The sequence below is a fragment of the Macaca thibetana genome, chromosome 6, assembly GCF_024542745.1.
Source record: "Macaca thibetana thibetana isolate TM-01 chromosome 6, ASM2454274v1, whole genome shotgun sequence".
In the NCBI taxonomy this organism is placed as follows: Eukaryota; Metazoa; Chordata; class Mammalia; order Primates; family Cercopithecidae; genus Macaca; species Macaca thibetana.
In genome coordinates this window covers 124,757,780-124,774,223 of record NC_065583.1, presented here as the reverse complement: position 1 = coordinate 124,774,223, position 16,444 = coordinate 124,757,780, and the positions used below count along the sequence as shown (strand labels likewise).

Here is a 16,444-nt window from a genome sequence, read left to right as displayed (position 1 = left end):
CGAAATGGCTATTTAAATACAGATAACAGTACATACATGACAAACTGGAAGGGCAGGTTCTGCCACACTGCCAAATCACCTGTTACCTGATATCTCCTCTCAGAACCAGCAATGCAGTGTGGCGTAACACAGTTGGAAACGTACCTAGGCTGGGCCCCCAAGTGCAAGAAGTAGCCCTCCTGTTAAGAACTGTGAAGGTCAGGACAAATCACTACTTGACATATGCCACTCACATAATTTCAGAAATGAGTAGAAAAAAGAACCCCAGACAAAAGGGAATAGAAGTCAAATCAAAGTGAAGGCACACTGACTTTTTATAGTTAAGTTTTTCTTACAAGTTATATAAATCAAGCCAAGAAATGTAAAATATGACTGTGCACCCGTTTTATCTGTGCAGTTTAAATAGGTAGTTTTACCTTGATCAAGATTTCCACACTTGATTTCTGGCAAAAAAAAAAAAAAAAAATGGGAACACCCTTTTTCATGTGGTATATGCCATTTTCTTAAAACAATGTATATTTCTCATGAACACTGTTTGCTTTTTAGGTGGTTATTCTATTTGCACAAATAGAACTGTATGGATAATTAATGTAAACCTTTACCATAAATCTTCTAAATTATATGAATGATCATTATAAACAAATGTGCTTAGCACCTATTTTGTTGATAACCCATTGCCTCTCAGAATCTGCCTTTTCCTAAGACAACTGTTTAGGTTACCTCTCCCGATTTCGTATTCTGGCCACCAAAATAAAAGTTTTCAATAGTAACAAAATTAGGTGTCCTTTCAGGACTGAGGGAAGTTGAGTGATGTATAAAAACATTCACCCAGAAACCAGGCTTCTGGGCCTAGAGTCCTTAAATGACTAGTGAAAGTGATTGAAAGGTTCCAGTGTTTCCCATTGCAGGAAATTACTTAACCTGTTAGAGCCTTCTTTTCCTTCTTATAATATTAGCGCATTATATAATTATAAAAGTAGCTATGGTTTCTAAATCCCTCCCTGCTCTAAAAATACATAATTCAAAGCTGCTAAAAATAAATACTTTTAAAATTGGCTGTGACATATGTGACATACACATATATACAGAGTTTCACTGTGACAAGGGGAAGGGCTATACAATGTTTTGTAGCAGACATTTACAGTGCATCGGTATCAAGACGCTTATGTTCCTGAAAAAAATGTTTCAGGGTGGCATTCACTCTGCAGGGAAAGTTCTGGGAAGCCTCCAGGCACTTCAGTGGAAATACAGGGCAGTGTTTTGGGGGACCACATCACAGCTCAACTGGGGACCCAGCGGAACTTGTAACCCCCGTTGGCTGTTCTGATGGTGAAGGCATTGCCCTGGGGGAAGGCGAGGGTTCGGATGGTGCTGTGGCTGCGGATGGGGGTGCTGAAGGAGCCGCCCTCCTGCAGCTCACTGTGGCTCAGGTTCAACGCTCTCGTGCTGCAGTCGGTGTGCAGCCCCCGGAAGGTGCCGTGCAGGTTCCCGGGCCTGGTGTCCGTGTTGGCGGGCTCTGGCTGCAGTCGGGGCCGCTTGTGATCGCGGCTCTGCAGGGCTTCATCGCAGCGCTCGGAAATCTCCCTCAGGATGGCGTCCACTTCCGCGCAATCCTGCCCTGCAGCGCTGACCAACTCCTCCAGGCTCCTTTTGGCCTTTGCCTTGAGCAGGAAGGGCTCGGCCGCCGCCCCACAATCCCTGGACTGTGTGATCATCAGCTTCTACGAAAGACGGGGAAGAGCGCCGCCCTGGGGCCTGCCGGACCCCCCGGGTTCGGTGCGTGCAAAAGGTGACCTGGGCACGCTACGCACCACGCACCCAGCGGTCCTCTCCTCTCCGGGGCCCCCACCGGGTCCCAATGCTGGGCGCAGGGTTGGGGGCGGGGATGCACTGAACAGTTCAGTTCCGACGTGCTGCAGTTCCCACACGCCCGCGCCCCACTTACATCCAGCACCGAGGCCAGGTGCCGGGTTCGGCTGGCAAGTTCCTTCAGCTGCACGTTCCGCTCCTTGAGCGAGGCGATCTCCTCCTGTTTCTGGGTCAGCGTCACGTGCAGCTGCAGGATGAGACCCAAACATTCAGGGGTAGGCACTGTGCTGGGTCGCGTCTGCATATCTGGCATGAATCAAACCCAGATACCCAGATCCTCACGTCTCATCAGAAACTGGGGACGCACGGGCATTTACGCTAGTGAGAATAATCATCATTTGTTATTTGTTTTAAAACAAAGCACTTGGACAAAATTTATCTCCATTAATCCTCAGTGTAGCGTGCTGATAAAGAGTACTGACTTGGGCAACAGGTAGATCTAGGTTCTGTTACTGAGGTTCAACAATCCTACGTCTCGATATCCTTGTAAAACGCGGCTAGTAAGAGTATCTAGTTCAATGATTGTGAGCATTAAATGGGAAGAAGAAGTATAAATTGGTAAGTCCAGGGCCAGGCACATAGAAAAAGCCTTCAATAAATATTGGCGTCCCTATTAAAAATCTGGCAGGCACTGTGCAATACATGTATGCAACACAACTGCCTTGTACCCCTAAATCCCTCCAAATAAAACAATTTTTAAAAATAAATAAAATGGCCAGGTGCAGTGACTCACGCCCATAATCTCAGCACTTTGGGAGGTTGAGGCGGATGGATCACCTGAGGTCAAGAGTTCAAGACAAGCGTGGCCAACATGGTGAAACCCTGTCTCTATTAAAAATACAAAAATTAGCCAAGTGTGGGGGACACGCGCCTGTAATCCAGCTACTTGGGAGGCTGAGGCACGAGAATCGCTTGAGCCTGGGAGGCGGAGGTTGTAATGAGCTAAGATTGAGCCACTGAGCTCCAGCCTGGGTGACCGAGTGAGACTCTGTCTCAAAATTAAATGAATAAATAAATATTAATTAAAAATAAAATAAAAATCGAGTGGGGTAGAATTATTCCCACTTAGTGAATTTGGAAACAGGTGGAGCCACTGGAGCAATGGCAGCTACGTGAACCACCAGTCAGTCCACTGATTCCGACTCACAGGACCTCATCCTTGCCCTTGCAAATCCCACTTCCACCCTCTATATCCTGCCCCTGCCGCAGGATTCCTGGTCGCCAGGGCAGTGTCCCTACTTGATTATTTTCAACGAGCGCGTCTCCCAGCGCTCTCTGGTTCTGGTCCGCCACCTCCTTCCAGTACTGCTCAGGCGGGGGCACGTCTGGAGGGCGCAGCGGTGGTGACTGCAGAGCCCCTGGGTCCAGTGGCGGGGAGAGGCAGGGCCCGAATGGCGACATGTCGCAAGGAGAGAAGGGGAAGTCTCTGCCGGCCAGGGTAGGCGACATCATAGAGGATGAGTCTGGAAAAGAGCAGGAGCTGGATTTGCAGCCTCAAACTCATGCCCAGCTAGTTACAGGAGCAAAATGCCACTCTGGGTGTAGGGTTTATGTAGAGATTTTTTTTTATTAAATTAAGCACCCCTTACTCCTAAACGCCTGATTATGAGGCCCTTCCTGATGGCCTGTACATACACAGTAGGTATCCATCATATGCCTGTTAAGTTTACCTGAATTCAATCAAGAAAACTTCCCTGGGCCTGCACACACAGGCCTTCGATCCCCTGCACACTCGTCACTCAACCTCCCCTGCCACACTACAGGATAGGGCTCCCTCTCCCAGAACTCACACCGATCCCAGATAAAGCGCTATGTAGATCCAGCGGTTCGACTTCTCAACTGGGGGAGAGAAATGTCCTAAATATGGAAAAGCCTGACTTTTTGATGAGTTGCTGGAGAGTCGCTGACAGTTGGCTGGGTTTACCACCTTGGCGACCACGAAATGTGAACTAGTCTGATTTGGGACTGGGGGACACCCCCGCTGTTACTTAACTGCCAGGAGACTGCACTTGCCTGCAATGAGATCATCCACCGTGTCTCTGAAATCCTGCAGATCGAAGTCCACTTCCGTTTGGAGGGAATGGTTCTGAAATAAACAAGACGTGTACACTAGTTAACGAGTCTGGCGTTAGAAAGCCTTCAATAAATATTGGCGTCCCTATTAAAAATCTGGCAGTCACTATGCAATATATGTATGTAACACAACTGCACTTGTACCCCTAAATCCCCACCAAATAAAACACTTTTTGTGGCGGGTCCGGAACCCTTTCTAGACCGACAGACCTCCTCCCGGGCTAGGCGGCGGTCTGCGCGCACTCCTGTCGGCAGCCCAGTCTGGTACCCGAAAATTCAAGCCCCATCCGAGACAGGGAACCCAGCAGGCTTGCACCTCCACAGTGGGGAGAGGTAGGCAAGGAGCGCGACACTGACTCGGGGAAGGGGGCAGCAATTCGCAGCTCCTGCAGAGCGACTGCGTAGCGGGCATGGGTCCTTCCGCGCGCGGTGCGGGGGCCCAGCGCCCGCTCCGGGCAGCTGAGTAGCCCGCCACCCTCCAACCAGCTAAGCAGCTGCCTCCGTGAGGCCCGGCGGTTCCCCATGAGCCCGCGAAATTTCAACTCCCACTCAACAGCGACCGGCCACCGAGCCGCCGCTGTAGGAGCAGAGAGCACGTCTTGAACACAGGATCTTTCCACCCAAGACCCGACAGCGTGTAGGGGCTTCCAGAGCAGTAATTTGAAGCCGCGTTTCCCGCCAAGGTTCGGCCTCAGCTAACCGCCCCGCCCCTGCAACCGAGCGGGAGGTGAGCTGTGATTCGAGGGGCCAGGGGCATATGGGAAATGCTTCTGTTACGCACACAGCCAGTGTGGCCTCCATTGCTCTTTTCAGTTCCCAAAAAGTTGGGAGTACACTTTTCTCATACAGCCGGTGCACCTCCAACATCTTTAACTATATTCTCCTGGCCTCCTGCAGGGTGTCTGGGTGTGTGAGGGGAAAGGGTGCGTGAGGGGCTGGAGGCATGGGCTTTCTTGTTCCCTTAACTCATGGACATTTAGAGTTGATGAAAAACGCTTTTACACAGTCTCTCAGTTCATCCTCACACCAGTGTGGGAAGCAGGCGGGGCCTGGGAACTGATTCCTCTTTGAGGAAGAATCTGAAGCTCAGAGAGTTATCCAGTCACCCAGCTCTGAAGTAGTGGAATGGGGCCTCCTGCCCCCATACTTCATTTCCTTCAGCTTTTCTCTCTTTTCAGGAAAGCTGGCTTCCACTGAAGACAGCACTGGGAAGGGGACAGGAGTCTCAAGGGCCATGGTGTGAGAAGATGCATCCAATAGCCTACCAGAAAGACTTGTTATACTGAATGCACTGTTGATTCATTCCTTTGTGCTCATCATACTGTTGTCCCAAAAGCCCTTCTTTACTGTTCAAATACTTCTGGGAAAAGGAACTTACTTTGTCCCTAACTTCAAAAAATGTACAAGTATCAGTTTTCCCTTGGGAGAAAAGTGTTAAGCATGGAGGCCTCTAGCACCTCTGCCACTAGTTAGACGCTGAGACTATAAGGGAAAGGAGATGAGAAAGGAAGGACTGAGGGCCCCAAACAAGTCCTGGAGCATGAGTTCCGCCCTGGTTGAAGGGGCTCATTCTTCAAGAACTGGAAGGTCTCCTCCTCAGTAGGGATTTGAGAAAAGTCTCATGAGAAGACTGGAGGCCAACTCAGGAATTGGGGCCCTGGAAATGCTACCTGTTATACCAATTCAGGTTTTGGCCCATTCTGAACCTCAAACATTTCTAGAGCACTTCCTCTCTCTGTCCACCTTCCCCAGCAGGAAAGGAATGGGGAAATGTGATCTGAGTGTCCCAGGGGTCTCCCCAAGTGTTCCTCCCTTAGGGGCCTCTTTCCTCTGAACCAGCTCTGTCTTTCCCTGGAAAAATCCTGGATTTTTTGGTCCATCTGATGTGAGCTCTGTCCTTGAAACTTCGAGGCTGGGCATAGTGGCTCACGCCTGTAATCTCAGCACTTTGGGAGGCTGAGGCAGGCAGATTGCTTGAGCACAGGAGTTCAAGACCAGCTTGGGTGACATGGCGAATCCCCATCTGTACAAAAAGTACAAACAAACAAACCAAAAACTAGCTGGCTGTGGTGGTGTGCACTTGTAGTCCTGGCTACTTGGGAAGCTGAAGTGGGAGGATCGCCTGAGCCTGGGAGGTCCAGGTTACACTGAGCCATGATCATGTCACTGCACTCCAGCCTGGGTGACAGAGTGAGATCTTGTCTCAAAAAAAGAAAAAGAAAATAAACAAAATGAAACTTTGAATTCTACCTCCCCAATTAGATAAATCTGGCATTTCTCCAACTACAAAAGCAAGAAAAAAATTACTAACAAAGAGCATGATGCCAAATTTAAAATCTGTATACTTAGACAAACATTCAACGAGAGCTGCTTGGGCTTTCTTACTTGCACAATAAACATGTTGGGGTAAGGGAGTGACCTAGGCCTCTGGGTCAGTCGGAAGATGCTCAGGCATTATCTTTCCTTATTTGATCATCCATATCTAAAAAGAACAATTAAATGCCCTCTACAGTGCAATGCCCACTCCCAACTCTTGCCTTAACAATCTCTGCTCTCAGCGGCCACCTAAACTGAGTCTCTCTAGGCCCTATCCCAAGGTTCTAGGAGGCTCTTGGAGGAGGGCTGAGAAGTTTTGCTCCACCACCACTCCCAGTTCTGGGAAGTGGTCAGGTCTTTGTAGAGTTCTGTACTGGGCCTGTCTGCAGACCCCAGACCTATTGCCAAGAAGCTGGAACTGGCACTTTTCCTGGGGGTTGCATCTGTTTAAGACCTCCTGTCCATCTGGGCACTTCATGTCCTACCCATGAGCCAGGCTTCTGGCCTCCCAGACACCATTCTGGGAGACTCCCTTCTCTGCGTGGGAAGCGTCAGCACCAGCAAGTGTGGAAGTGGGATGGGAGTGAGAAGACAGGTTTGGGGGGAAAGAAAAAAGTCAAGTGCCTTTTTGCCCCATCGTGGCAAGTGACTAGAGCTTTTTGAAGGGCGGAACAGGACTTTGAAAAAGTGCCCAATTGCTGAAGGACCATCTCTGCAGAGAGGAACATTTTCTGCAAGATTACTTCCAGAGTCCTTTGTCCTTCCTGCTTCTTCCAACTGCAAATTATCTTGCTCTTTTCCAGTCTTTGATAGAGAAGTTATCCATCAACCTCCACTCTTCTTAGATACCCACGGAATGAAAATGGGCAGGAAGGGGGTGTTGGGAGAACTGATAGGACATGCAACAGGTGCCCAGTGCGCAACTTTGCTCCCACCCACCCGCCTGGTCTCTCTGTGCGCAATCTTGTCACAGCTCCAATGAGTAGATAGGGAGGAGAATGGGAGTGGAGGCCTCCAGGTGAGCCCGACTGTACCAAGTTGGTCAAATCAGCTCCAGTGGATATGTGGCCTTCATAACATACTAGGATGGAAGTAGAAGTTCTGATCTGGGAGGCTCAGGTACCTGCCCGATGCTTCCCCTCACCAGCTGAATGTGCCTGCGCTCCTGACCCGAGTGGAGCTTTTGGGGAATTAAAACCACCACCCCGAGGGGGGTTTGGGCTTGGTGAAACCAGGAGGCTCCACGAGAAGGGGAGGTACCTGCGAGGCGGCCAGGTCACCACCAGGCGGCGCGTCGGACCCGAGTAGCGAAGAGCAGTCAGCGAGGTCCTGCAGGTCTATGGTGGTGAGGGCTGTGCGGGGAGACCCGGGGACACGCGCCGGGCGGACCTTGAGCCTCTCCGCCAGGTTCGCCGCTAGGACGTCAGAACCCGGGGGAGAGAAGCTTCTCCGAGCCGCGCGCGCCGCACCCTCCCGGCGCGGGGAACCCGAGGGGTAGCGTGGGTGCCACGGGGCTCACCTGGCAGCGCGGTGGGCTGGGCCCCCGGAGGATCCTCGTACACCGACACCGGGCTCCCGCCTGTGCATCCGGGGAAGAACTTCCGCGGAGGAGCGAACTGGCCGGGCACACAAACGGTGATCGCGGGTCAGCCCTCGGGGCACGGAGCGCGCAGACCCCGCCCGGCCCGAATCAACCGCCCCACCTTCCTCTCCGGCTTCCCCGGCTTGCAGAGCAGCGCCCGGCCCGGCAGTGCCAGCATTCTGTTGGGACAGATGCTATCGAAGGCCCGGCGGCCGGCCGCGCCGCCTCCGCACGCCTGCATCCTGCCTCCTGCCTCCCGGCGCCGACTGCTCGGAGGCGGCGGCCCGGGCTGGGGCAGCGATCCACACCGTGCACTCCCTTCCGCGCCTGCAGGCTCCGAAGCCAGCCAGAGGTTGGGGCAGGCGCGTGGCGGAGGAGTAGCCGAGAGGTTGCGGAGGAGGTGCGGAGAGACGGCGGGGGAGGGGAAAGACCGCCGCGCGGGAGGGGCGGCTCGCGCCTGAGCGCCAGAGGTGGCGCCTTCAGCCCGGGACAATCTGCGCGCGGGCGGAGGCGTTAAACCCAACCTGGCAACCGCGCTTCCCCCGGGAGCCGCCAGCGCGGGGCCCCGGCCCGCCAGCGCCGTTTCGGCTAGCGTTGGCGCCGCCGCCTCCCGGCCGCGCCAGGCGAAGAGAGGGAGAAGGAGGGGTGGGCGAGCGCCAGTCTCCCTCGCCCTGGGTACGGTCTTCCCGCTTACGGACAGCGGGAACGGCAAAGTTCACGATTCTTATTTCCTTTTCTTCCCACTCCAGCCACAAGGCGCACGAAATAAACATGGAGTGACACCCGCCAGTGCTAGACTCCGGCCTTTGCGCTCCCCTCGGGATTTAGTAAGGATGTAGAATACCGGCAGGGACGCCCCGGAACAGCCCCCTTATTACAGAAGCCCCTTCCCTCAAACCTGAACCTTATCCTGGGTCCTGACTCCTGGATTTCCACGTGGTCTCTTTTGGCCTGAGGCCAAGAGCCCCGCCCCGTTCCCCAAGCCCCACACGCTTCTCGGCAGTGGCGCGTGAGCACAGCCTTTAAAATACCGTCCGTTAAGAAAAAGTGACACTACGAACCCTCCTCCACTTTCTGAAAACGCCACAGTGGACAGTCCCGAATCCCCGAAAACCCTGTTCCTGCCTCTCCTAGTGGCCTCAGCGGCCCATCGCAACGTTTGACTGGTCTCTTCGCTGTTGTAGTTGCCATTCCCAACCCGACACCTCTCCAACGAATGGGCATTTTCCTGAGTCGGAGGCATCTCCCAGGGAGGGGCATCCTTAGGCGAGGGACCTTTCTCAGGACCACTCATATTCATCCAATTTGAACAGTCATCTGAAATTGGAATCTTTGTGTACCCCCCATATTGGGCACCTTGTTTTCCCCTTATACCTAGTAGTAGTAGTTAAAGAGCCTCTAGCAGGAAAGATGCCCTAACAGCGGTGGAAGGTAATCCAATGGTAGAGCTGGAATAGACTGAGAGACCCTCTGACCACAAGTAGGTGCAGAAACTGAATTGAGGTGAGGCCAGCCAGCTAGAGTTGGTGTGGTATGGCTGATGGTGAGGAGCTCTGGCTTTAGGGTCAGAGTGCCTGAGGAACCAGGTCCATGAGCCCTAGGTCTTTAGGAAAAAAAAGTTACACTGGCCTCAATAGAGTTGCTGTGAAGATGAGTGAGATTATTTGTGTAAAGTGACTGGTGCTTAGTATGGATAAATTAGCGATTTTTTAAAAAGGCTTTTCAGCTGTATTTCCAGCTTCCCACAACTTGTTCCTAGCCCTGTCTCCTGTTTCCTCTGGTTCCTGAGTAGCACAACCACCAGCCAGTCCATCTCCATCCCCATTCTCGCCCACTTTCCAGCATTTAAAATGAGTAGGGAAGCTCTTAGCTGAGTTTTGGGGAGATCTCTACACATGCAGATCATCACAAAATTTCCAGGATAGGCCCGTTTTCCAAATATTCCTCAATGAGTTCTAAGTTGGAGTAGACAAAAATATGGGCATTGCACATTATCTGTTTTAACAGGAACTGGAATAGCATGATAATGTGACTCCTAGGCTGGATGATTCTGGAACCAGTAACTCATAGCAATCTTGGCTGATTAATGGAGCAGATACTGGTGAAGACAACTCCCCTCAAAGTCACTCTTTTGCCTGGGAGCCAGACTGCAACCCCTTACAACCAAGCACAGGGCCCTAATAATTTGTGATTTGAAACAGGTGATATGATCTTCGTCCTCCTTTTTCACCATCACAGAGCAGCTTTTACACAAATAGCTTGGCGATCACCACCTCCTTCTTCCACAGCTAAGAAGGAGAAAATTCCTAGAGAGTTTAGCATAGCAGTATGTCAGAAGAGGCATTCAAGGGACGGAGAGTAAGGCACCCCTGGCTCTGAGAATGCCTGGAAGACACACTTTGAGAGAAGTGCAAAGAAGTTTCTCTAAATTTGTTTTGAGTTTGCTTTTTATTTGTGTTTGTCTGATTTATTCTAGGTGCAGGGGAACATGACAGATTTCCCCCCAAAAAATTATCACTTTTTTCAACCATATAGAAAATTTGAAAGAACAGTACAATGAACAACCATATGTTCAACCCCACCCAAATGTTATTTTCCCATATTTGCTGTTTCTTTGCTCCAAGTTTTTCTGCAGAACTCCTCTCCTCCCATCACTGTGCATGTTACCACTAGCCTTTATTTCTCAAGGGTTTTCTATGTGCTGGGGGACCTGTGCTGGGCGATCAGTATGGACCATCTCATTAGAGCTATACTTCCACCCTACTAAATAGGCTCTATTGATATTCCCATTTTTATAGATGAGACATAGGCATAGATATGTGACTTGCTTAAGGTCACCTGGCAAATTGGATACAGAGCCCACTTAGTGAATCACTATACTACCTTATAACAAGTAAACTTAATCTCATTTAAGCTTCTCAATCTCATTTAGAGTTACAACAACCTCGATATCAATTGTACACTTCAGAGAGGATATGAAATTTGCTAGAGGTGACAGAGCTGAGATTCAGTGCCTGCATCAGATTCATGACAGTGAGACTGAAGGCAATATGACAGGTGGAGTCAAAACTCCAGCAAGCCTCTGTCTCATTTCGGTTTTCTCACATCTGTAAGACGATTCCTGTAACGTGACTGTGGTAGACTGTGCTGGCTCTCCAGATGTGTTCTCTACAGTCCCTAGTGAATGGGGTGCACTGAGTAAATCTGCCACCTATCTCAGAAAGAGAGTGTTTTGAGAATTACCGGAAACCTGTCAGTGGGGGACATTTAGCAGTGTGGCTAAGAGTGGGACCCTAGACTCAGATCCTGGCTACTCCACTGTTGTTTAATTTAGGTTCTGCGCTCCAGTGTCCTCCTCCTCTGAAAAATGGGATAATAGACTCTGCTCCACAGAGTTGCTGGAAGAATGAAATAACAAATGCTGAACACAGTAGCTACTACATAGTTAATGCTCAGTATAGCCATTATGACTATTATGCCAGTTACTTCGGGCTCACATGTAGCAGCATGAACAGCTGGACCATGTGATTGCAGGGTAAATGGGCTCGACCTGCAATGGCCATGACCACAGTCAAATCCTTGGTTTCCAACATAACTCCAGTTGAACACGGGATTCTCCATGCCTGGATATTGCTTGCTTTCCCCCACCTCTGCTAGTGTGCCTGTGTGGTCCCCAAAAGTTTCCCAGCCCCACATCTGCCTCACCAGCAAGTGCAACCCTCTGGACAGCATAGAGGTTCTCTTTGAGGGTCACAGGACCCAAGCCATCAGGTGATCCTGACTCCACTAATCTCTGGAATTCAGTATCTAGGACCTCGCCTGACCTGGTGTTTCCACAGAGATCCCAATTACAGAGTGAAGGGAAAATCCCGCAAACGTTGCCAACCACCACCATTCCTGAGCTGAATTCACCTTTCCTCCCCGCAGACAGACACTCACAGGATTTAGACAAACCACAACTGTTTATTGGGGAAAGACTCAGCTCCCTCATGTGCTCGCTGCAAAATAAATAAAATACCAGATGCTACTATCGTACACTATTTACAACCTGCAGTTGACCAAGCAGGTCCTGAAGCCTTCTCTGTGGACCCATACTGCACTCTTCTGAGGCTATGGGAGAGGTCCAGCAGCCGGGCCAGGTACTAAAAGGAAACCAAGGGTCTGTTTTATTTCGAGCTCGGGGGCAGGCTGCACTTCTCGCAGATCTGAAGGGGCAGCATGTGAGTCAAGGAAGTACTGTTTATGGCCACCAGCAGCTGCAACTTGCCCAGGCAGTCCTCCAGCGCCACCTCCGGGTGGTCTCCCAGGCGCAAGTCCACGGGCCGCGGGACCCGCAGCATGCGGTCCGCCAGCGCCAGGCAGCAGATCGCCAGGAGGGAAGGGGAGTAGCTGGTGAAGGCATAGTCGGCCAGACTCAGCTCTGCCACCCCCCGCGCCAGGGCTTGCGCTTCCAGAGCTTCGGAGACCTCAGCCTGCCCCGCCTCCACGCGAGCCTGCGTGAAATGCTCCAGGAAGAAGCTAATGGTGGGCGCACCCAGTCTGAAGTGCAGCTTGTGCAGCACGATGCACTCGAGGTTGCAGAGCTGCTGCCGGGAGAAGGCGCCGCAGCACAGGGCCAGAAGCTGCTTCACGCGCGGCGGGTGCACCTCCACCTGCAACACAGGGCGCACTCAACCCCGCCTTGCGGCTTCCCGGGCCCGAGGCCCACCCCAGTATGAAGCCCAGGACTTTCCCTATCCCTTCCAGAGAGACAGCCGGGGCTCTGCCTCTCCATTGCTTCCAGGTAAGTGACCTGGGGCGTACTTCCAGCGCAGTTGATCTAACTACTGTCCAACTAAAAAAAAAGCTTGGGAAATTTTGAAGGCTTTTTCAGAGACTAGACTAGAGGTGACAAAAGAGCTGTTTGGGACAGATTACAGCTATTAGTCTTTTAGGCTATTTCTTTGGGGGCTGAGTGACAGGATTGTTCGTTTGTGGAGGAATTGTTAAGGCTAAGGGATATATGCATACGCAAATATCTGACAAAATGAGTTCTGGGAACCCAGCACTGAATCTTGCGCGCTAGAAAGACGGGCGGCCAGGGAGTGGCGGGGAGTTTGGCTGCGTCCCCAGATGCCGCGTGTACCTGTTTGATGCCCCAGGTACCTGTTTGCAAGCGATGAGCAAGGAGGTGACCCCGAGCAGCTGGAAGCAGTCTGCAGCCACCGGCGTGGTGGTGAGGAAGCGGTCCAGAGTGTTCACCGTCAGGCACAGCGACTCGAAGGAGAGGCCGAATTGGCGGTGCACCGGGATCAGCCAGCTGAGCAGCTTACAGCGAGATTCCGCCGTCACCTGCCGGGAGGGAGAGGGGAGGCGGCCCGCTGGGCTTAGGGTGGAGAGGGACTGTGGGAGGGAAGGAAGGGCCAAGAAGAATCGGGGAGCTTCCCCGGAGAGAGGCAATAAGATTTCGGAGAGAAACGCAATGGAAACTGGGAAACGCGTGGGCCGTGCTGAGCCGGAACACCGGGATTGGGACCTGTCCCAGAGAGCGTCGTACACATTACTTCGCGTAATGCGCTCAGCAATTCAAAGGAAGGGGAGGGGTTCCATTTTGCAGATGAAGAAAGAAGCTCAGGGGTGTTAAATAACTTGCCTGAGTTCGGTAGGAGTCCGGACTCAACCTAGAAACGAATTGCTCTCTACCTTGCCCCACTAGCCAGCTTGGGACTTGGGGCAAGTCCCTCAAGCCGTCTACGCCCCCCTTCTATCTGTAAAATGAGGCCGGTGACCCGCCCCTCCACGGCCCTTTCTGCTTCAACTGGGGGCGGGAGCTGGGCTGTCGCGGGCCCAGGCGCTCGGAGGGCCGACCCGGCAGGAGAGGAGACAGCCTGGGAGGAGAGGAAGAGCGGCGGCGGGGAGCTGGCTCTACCAGCACCTCACTTGTGGCTGCCGCGCCAGCGCCTCCCGCGGGTGGAAGTGGCTCTCCTGCGCCTTGCGGAAGGCGTAGCAGCTCTGGCCGTAGTCGCGGAAGGTCTGTAGATCTAGCTGCGCCAAAGGCTGGGCCGGGCCGGGCAGGGGGCTACCGCCCCGCGCCGCAGAGGGGCTGTCTGTGCCGTCTGAGCCGGAGCTGGGGGACTCGAACAGGTCGCAAATGCCGGAGTCTCCCGGGAGCGGGCACGGGTCCAGGGGCTGCAGCGGCTGCTTCCTCTGGAGGCGCGGACGCCTGCTCTTCTTCACGGGGGCGCGGAGGTTCTGGTCGTTGTCCCGCCTCCCCGCCCGGGCGGCGGGGCTTGAGGGGCTGGTGGGACAGGGGGTCACCATGATGCGGCCGGGTGGCCGCTTTACTACTTTCAACGCCCCGGCTGCGGCGGGCAGCAGACGCGCCCGCGAAAGTGCGAAGGAGGCCGGGCTCAGAGGTTGGCGCGGCCCTAAGTACCCGGCCGGCTCCTTCTGCCTACCACACCCCCGGCCTCTCACTGGCTGAGCCCAGAGCGGCACTGGAGCCGCGATTTTCCGGCTGGAGAACCACTCGCTCGCTTCAGGGCGCAGGCAGCGCGTCGCCTCCGCGGCGCGCCAGTGGGAGGGGGAGCTGCAGCGCGCGCCGGGCATCAGCCTTTCGCGCCTGCGTCCCGCGTTACCCGGGCAACCGGAACTCGGGTCGCTGCTGGAGGCCCGCACGCTGAGTGGGAGTGGGGCTGCGGCGGGCCGGGCCAAGTAGCTCCGCTGCGCCCGATAAAAGATTCTCCCAGGTGGCATCTCCCTGTCCTTGGCCAGATGGTCTCGACACGTGCGGGCACCTCTAACCCAGGTCGGTAATTTTGTAAAGGTCTGATCCTGAGTTCCAAACGAAAGTCTGGCTAGAGTTCTGTCAACACAGGAAAAGTTTTCTTCAGTGACCCAAACAAGCAATAGTGTTAATTCAGTTGCGTTTGTGGATTTTGTTTCGGTGGCTACCGTAGTAGCCAGTGCTCTTCCTTCCGCCGGCCTCGAGGAGCAGAGCCTCAGCAGGGCAGTCTGTGCTGCGGCTAGATTGGAGCTCCACCAGCCAGCCACGGCGTTCGCGCTCAAAACAAAACGGAAAACTGCCGGATGAACTTCAGTCGGCAAGCAAGTCTGCAGGCCGTGAAGACTTTATCCCACACTTTTCACCCCAAGCCAAGTAAGCTGGGGCTGCAACGGTTTAAGAACGTTGGAAAGTTGCATTTCGAGTTTGATAGAATTGCTCACAGCCTGTTCCGTTTTAGGTCATTAGCTTCTGGCCTTCTACCCCGCCAGCAGCCCAGTCCTTTCTTGGTTTTTCCCTGCTTCCTGCGTCTGCTCCTTCAGGGTGATAAACTCAGGAAAATTAAAGCTGGAATGGGGACGCCCAGCCCGACCGGGCGGGGCAGTTTCCTCAAGGCGCCTCGGGTTTTGTCCACAGACTCCTGTCCCGGTAGAAGCTGGAGCCCCTCTCTGGCCTGACTGAATCTTCCTGAGGGTCTCTGACCCTATAGGAGAAGGGGCTCCAGGAGCACAAGTAACCTATAATCAACCTCACAGGCACTTAGCAACGGCAGAAAGCCTAGGTGCCCTCAGCCCGTGTTTTCCAGAGGCCCTCTAAGAGGCGAGGCTACTGGGTGCCAAACCAAGAGCAGGTTCAGCCACCTAACCTCATTACAGAAGAAAGCTGACAAATGTGCCTACCCAAAGTGCAAGTTTGTCTATGAAAATTTAGTAGATGGTGGGAAGGTGTCTCCTAGAGATGCAGGTGAAAGAAAAGGAATGGATTTTGGGTTCTGACCACTGTTCCTCCTATTTCCTCGTAACTCTGAGCAAGCTCTCTATTCTTCTGCCCTAAATAATGTCATCTGGGCTGGGTGTGGTGGCTTACGACTGTAATTCCAACACTTTAGGACGCCAGGGCAGGTGGATCACATGAGGTCAGGAGTTCGAGACCAGCCTGGCCAACATGGTGAAACCCCATCTCTACTAAAAATACAAAAATTAGCTGGAGGTGATAGCACACACCTGTAATCCCAGCTACTTGGGAGGCTGAGGCACGAGAATCGCTTGAACCTGGGAGGTGGAGGTTATAGTGAGCCAAGATCATGCCACTGCACTCCAGTCTGGGCAACACAGCAAGACTCTTGTTACAAAAGAAAAATAAATAAAATAAGTAAATAAATAAATAATCTCATCTCTAACATGGGAGATGAGCTAAGAAACACTGGGAGTAGTACGAGGCCTTACCGCCTCTCAGACTATTGTTGGGGAACATTATGGGAGGAGCAGTTGACCCTGTGGAGGGGGCTCAGATATCAGACTTATTCCTAGAGAAGCTTTCTGGGTGAGGAGGAAGAATCCAGGAATTCTGATTTTTTCATATTGGCCCAAGTGGCCAGTGTGGTAAAGTGAAAAAGAGCAGGAAGTCAACTCCTTTTTCCTTTTTTTTTTTCTTTTAAAAATCTAATTATGCTTTCATCTATTTTTTTTTTCTTTTTATGCTTTCATCTATTTTTTTTTTTTTTTTTCTTTTTGAGACAGAGTTTCACTCTTGTTGCCCAGGCTGGAGTGCAATGGCACGATCTCTGCTCACCACAACCTCTGCCTCCTGGTTTCAAGCGATTCTCCTGCCTCAGCCTCTCT

The 16,444-nt window shown here is 52.6% G+C and overlaps 2 protein-coding genes across 2 annotated transcripts; both read right to left on the bottom strand.

Annotated features, from left to right (window-relative positions):
• Window positions 1-477: 477 nt before the first annotated feature.
• On the bottom strand, window positions 478-8,258 carry MCIDAS (multiciliate differentiation and DNA synthesis associated cell cycle protein). Its single transcript, XM_050794686.1, has 7 exons — window positions 7,962-8,258; window positions 7,778-7,874; window positions 7,519-7,610; window positions 3,883-3,955; window positions 3,109-3,332; window positions 1,946-2,056; window positions 478-1,721 (listed from the first exon to the last, which is right to left on the bottom strand). Exons 1-7 carry the CDS (start codon window positions 8,079-8,081, stop codon window positions 1,281-1,283), a joined length of 1,158 nt encoding a protein of 385 aa, XP_050650643.1. The 5' UTR covers window positions 8,082-8,258; the 3' UTR covers window positions 478-1,280.
• Window positions 8,259-11,783: 3,525 nt separating this feature from the next.
• On the bottom strand, window positions 11,784-14,404 carry CCNO (cyclin O). The gene is made up of 3 exons (XM_050794687.1): window positions 13,760-14,404; window positions 12,986-13,171; window positions 11,784-12,492 (listed from the first exon to the last, which is right to left on the bottom strand). The coding sequence occupies exons 1-3, from the start codon at window positions 14,138-14,140 to the stop codon at window positions 12,007-12,009; spliced, it is 1,053 nt and encodes a 350-aa protein (XP_050650644.1). The 5' UTR covers window positions 14,141-14,404; the 3' UTR covers window positions 11,784-12,006.
• Window positions 14,405-16,444: the final 2,040 nt, after the last annotated feature.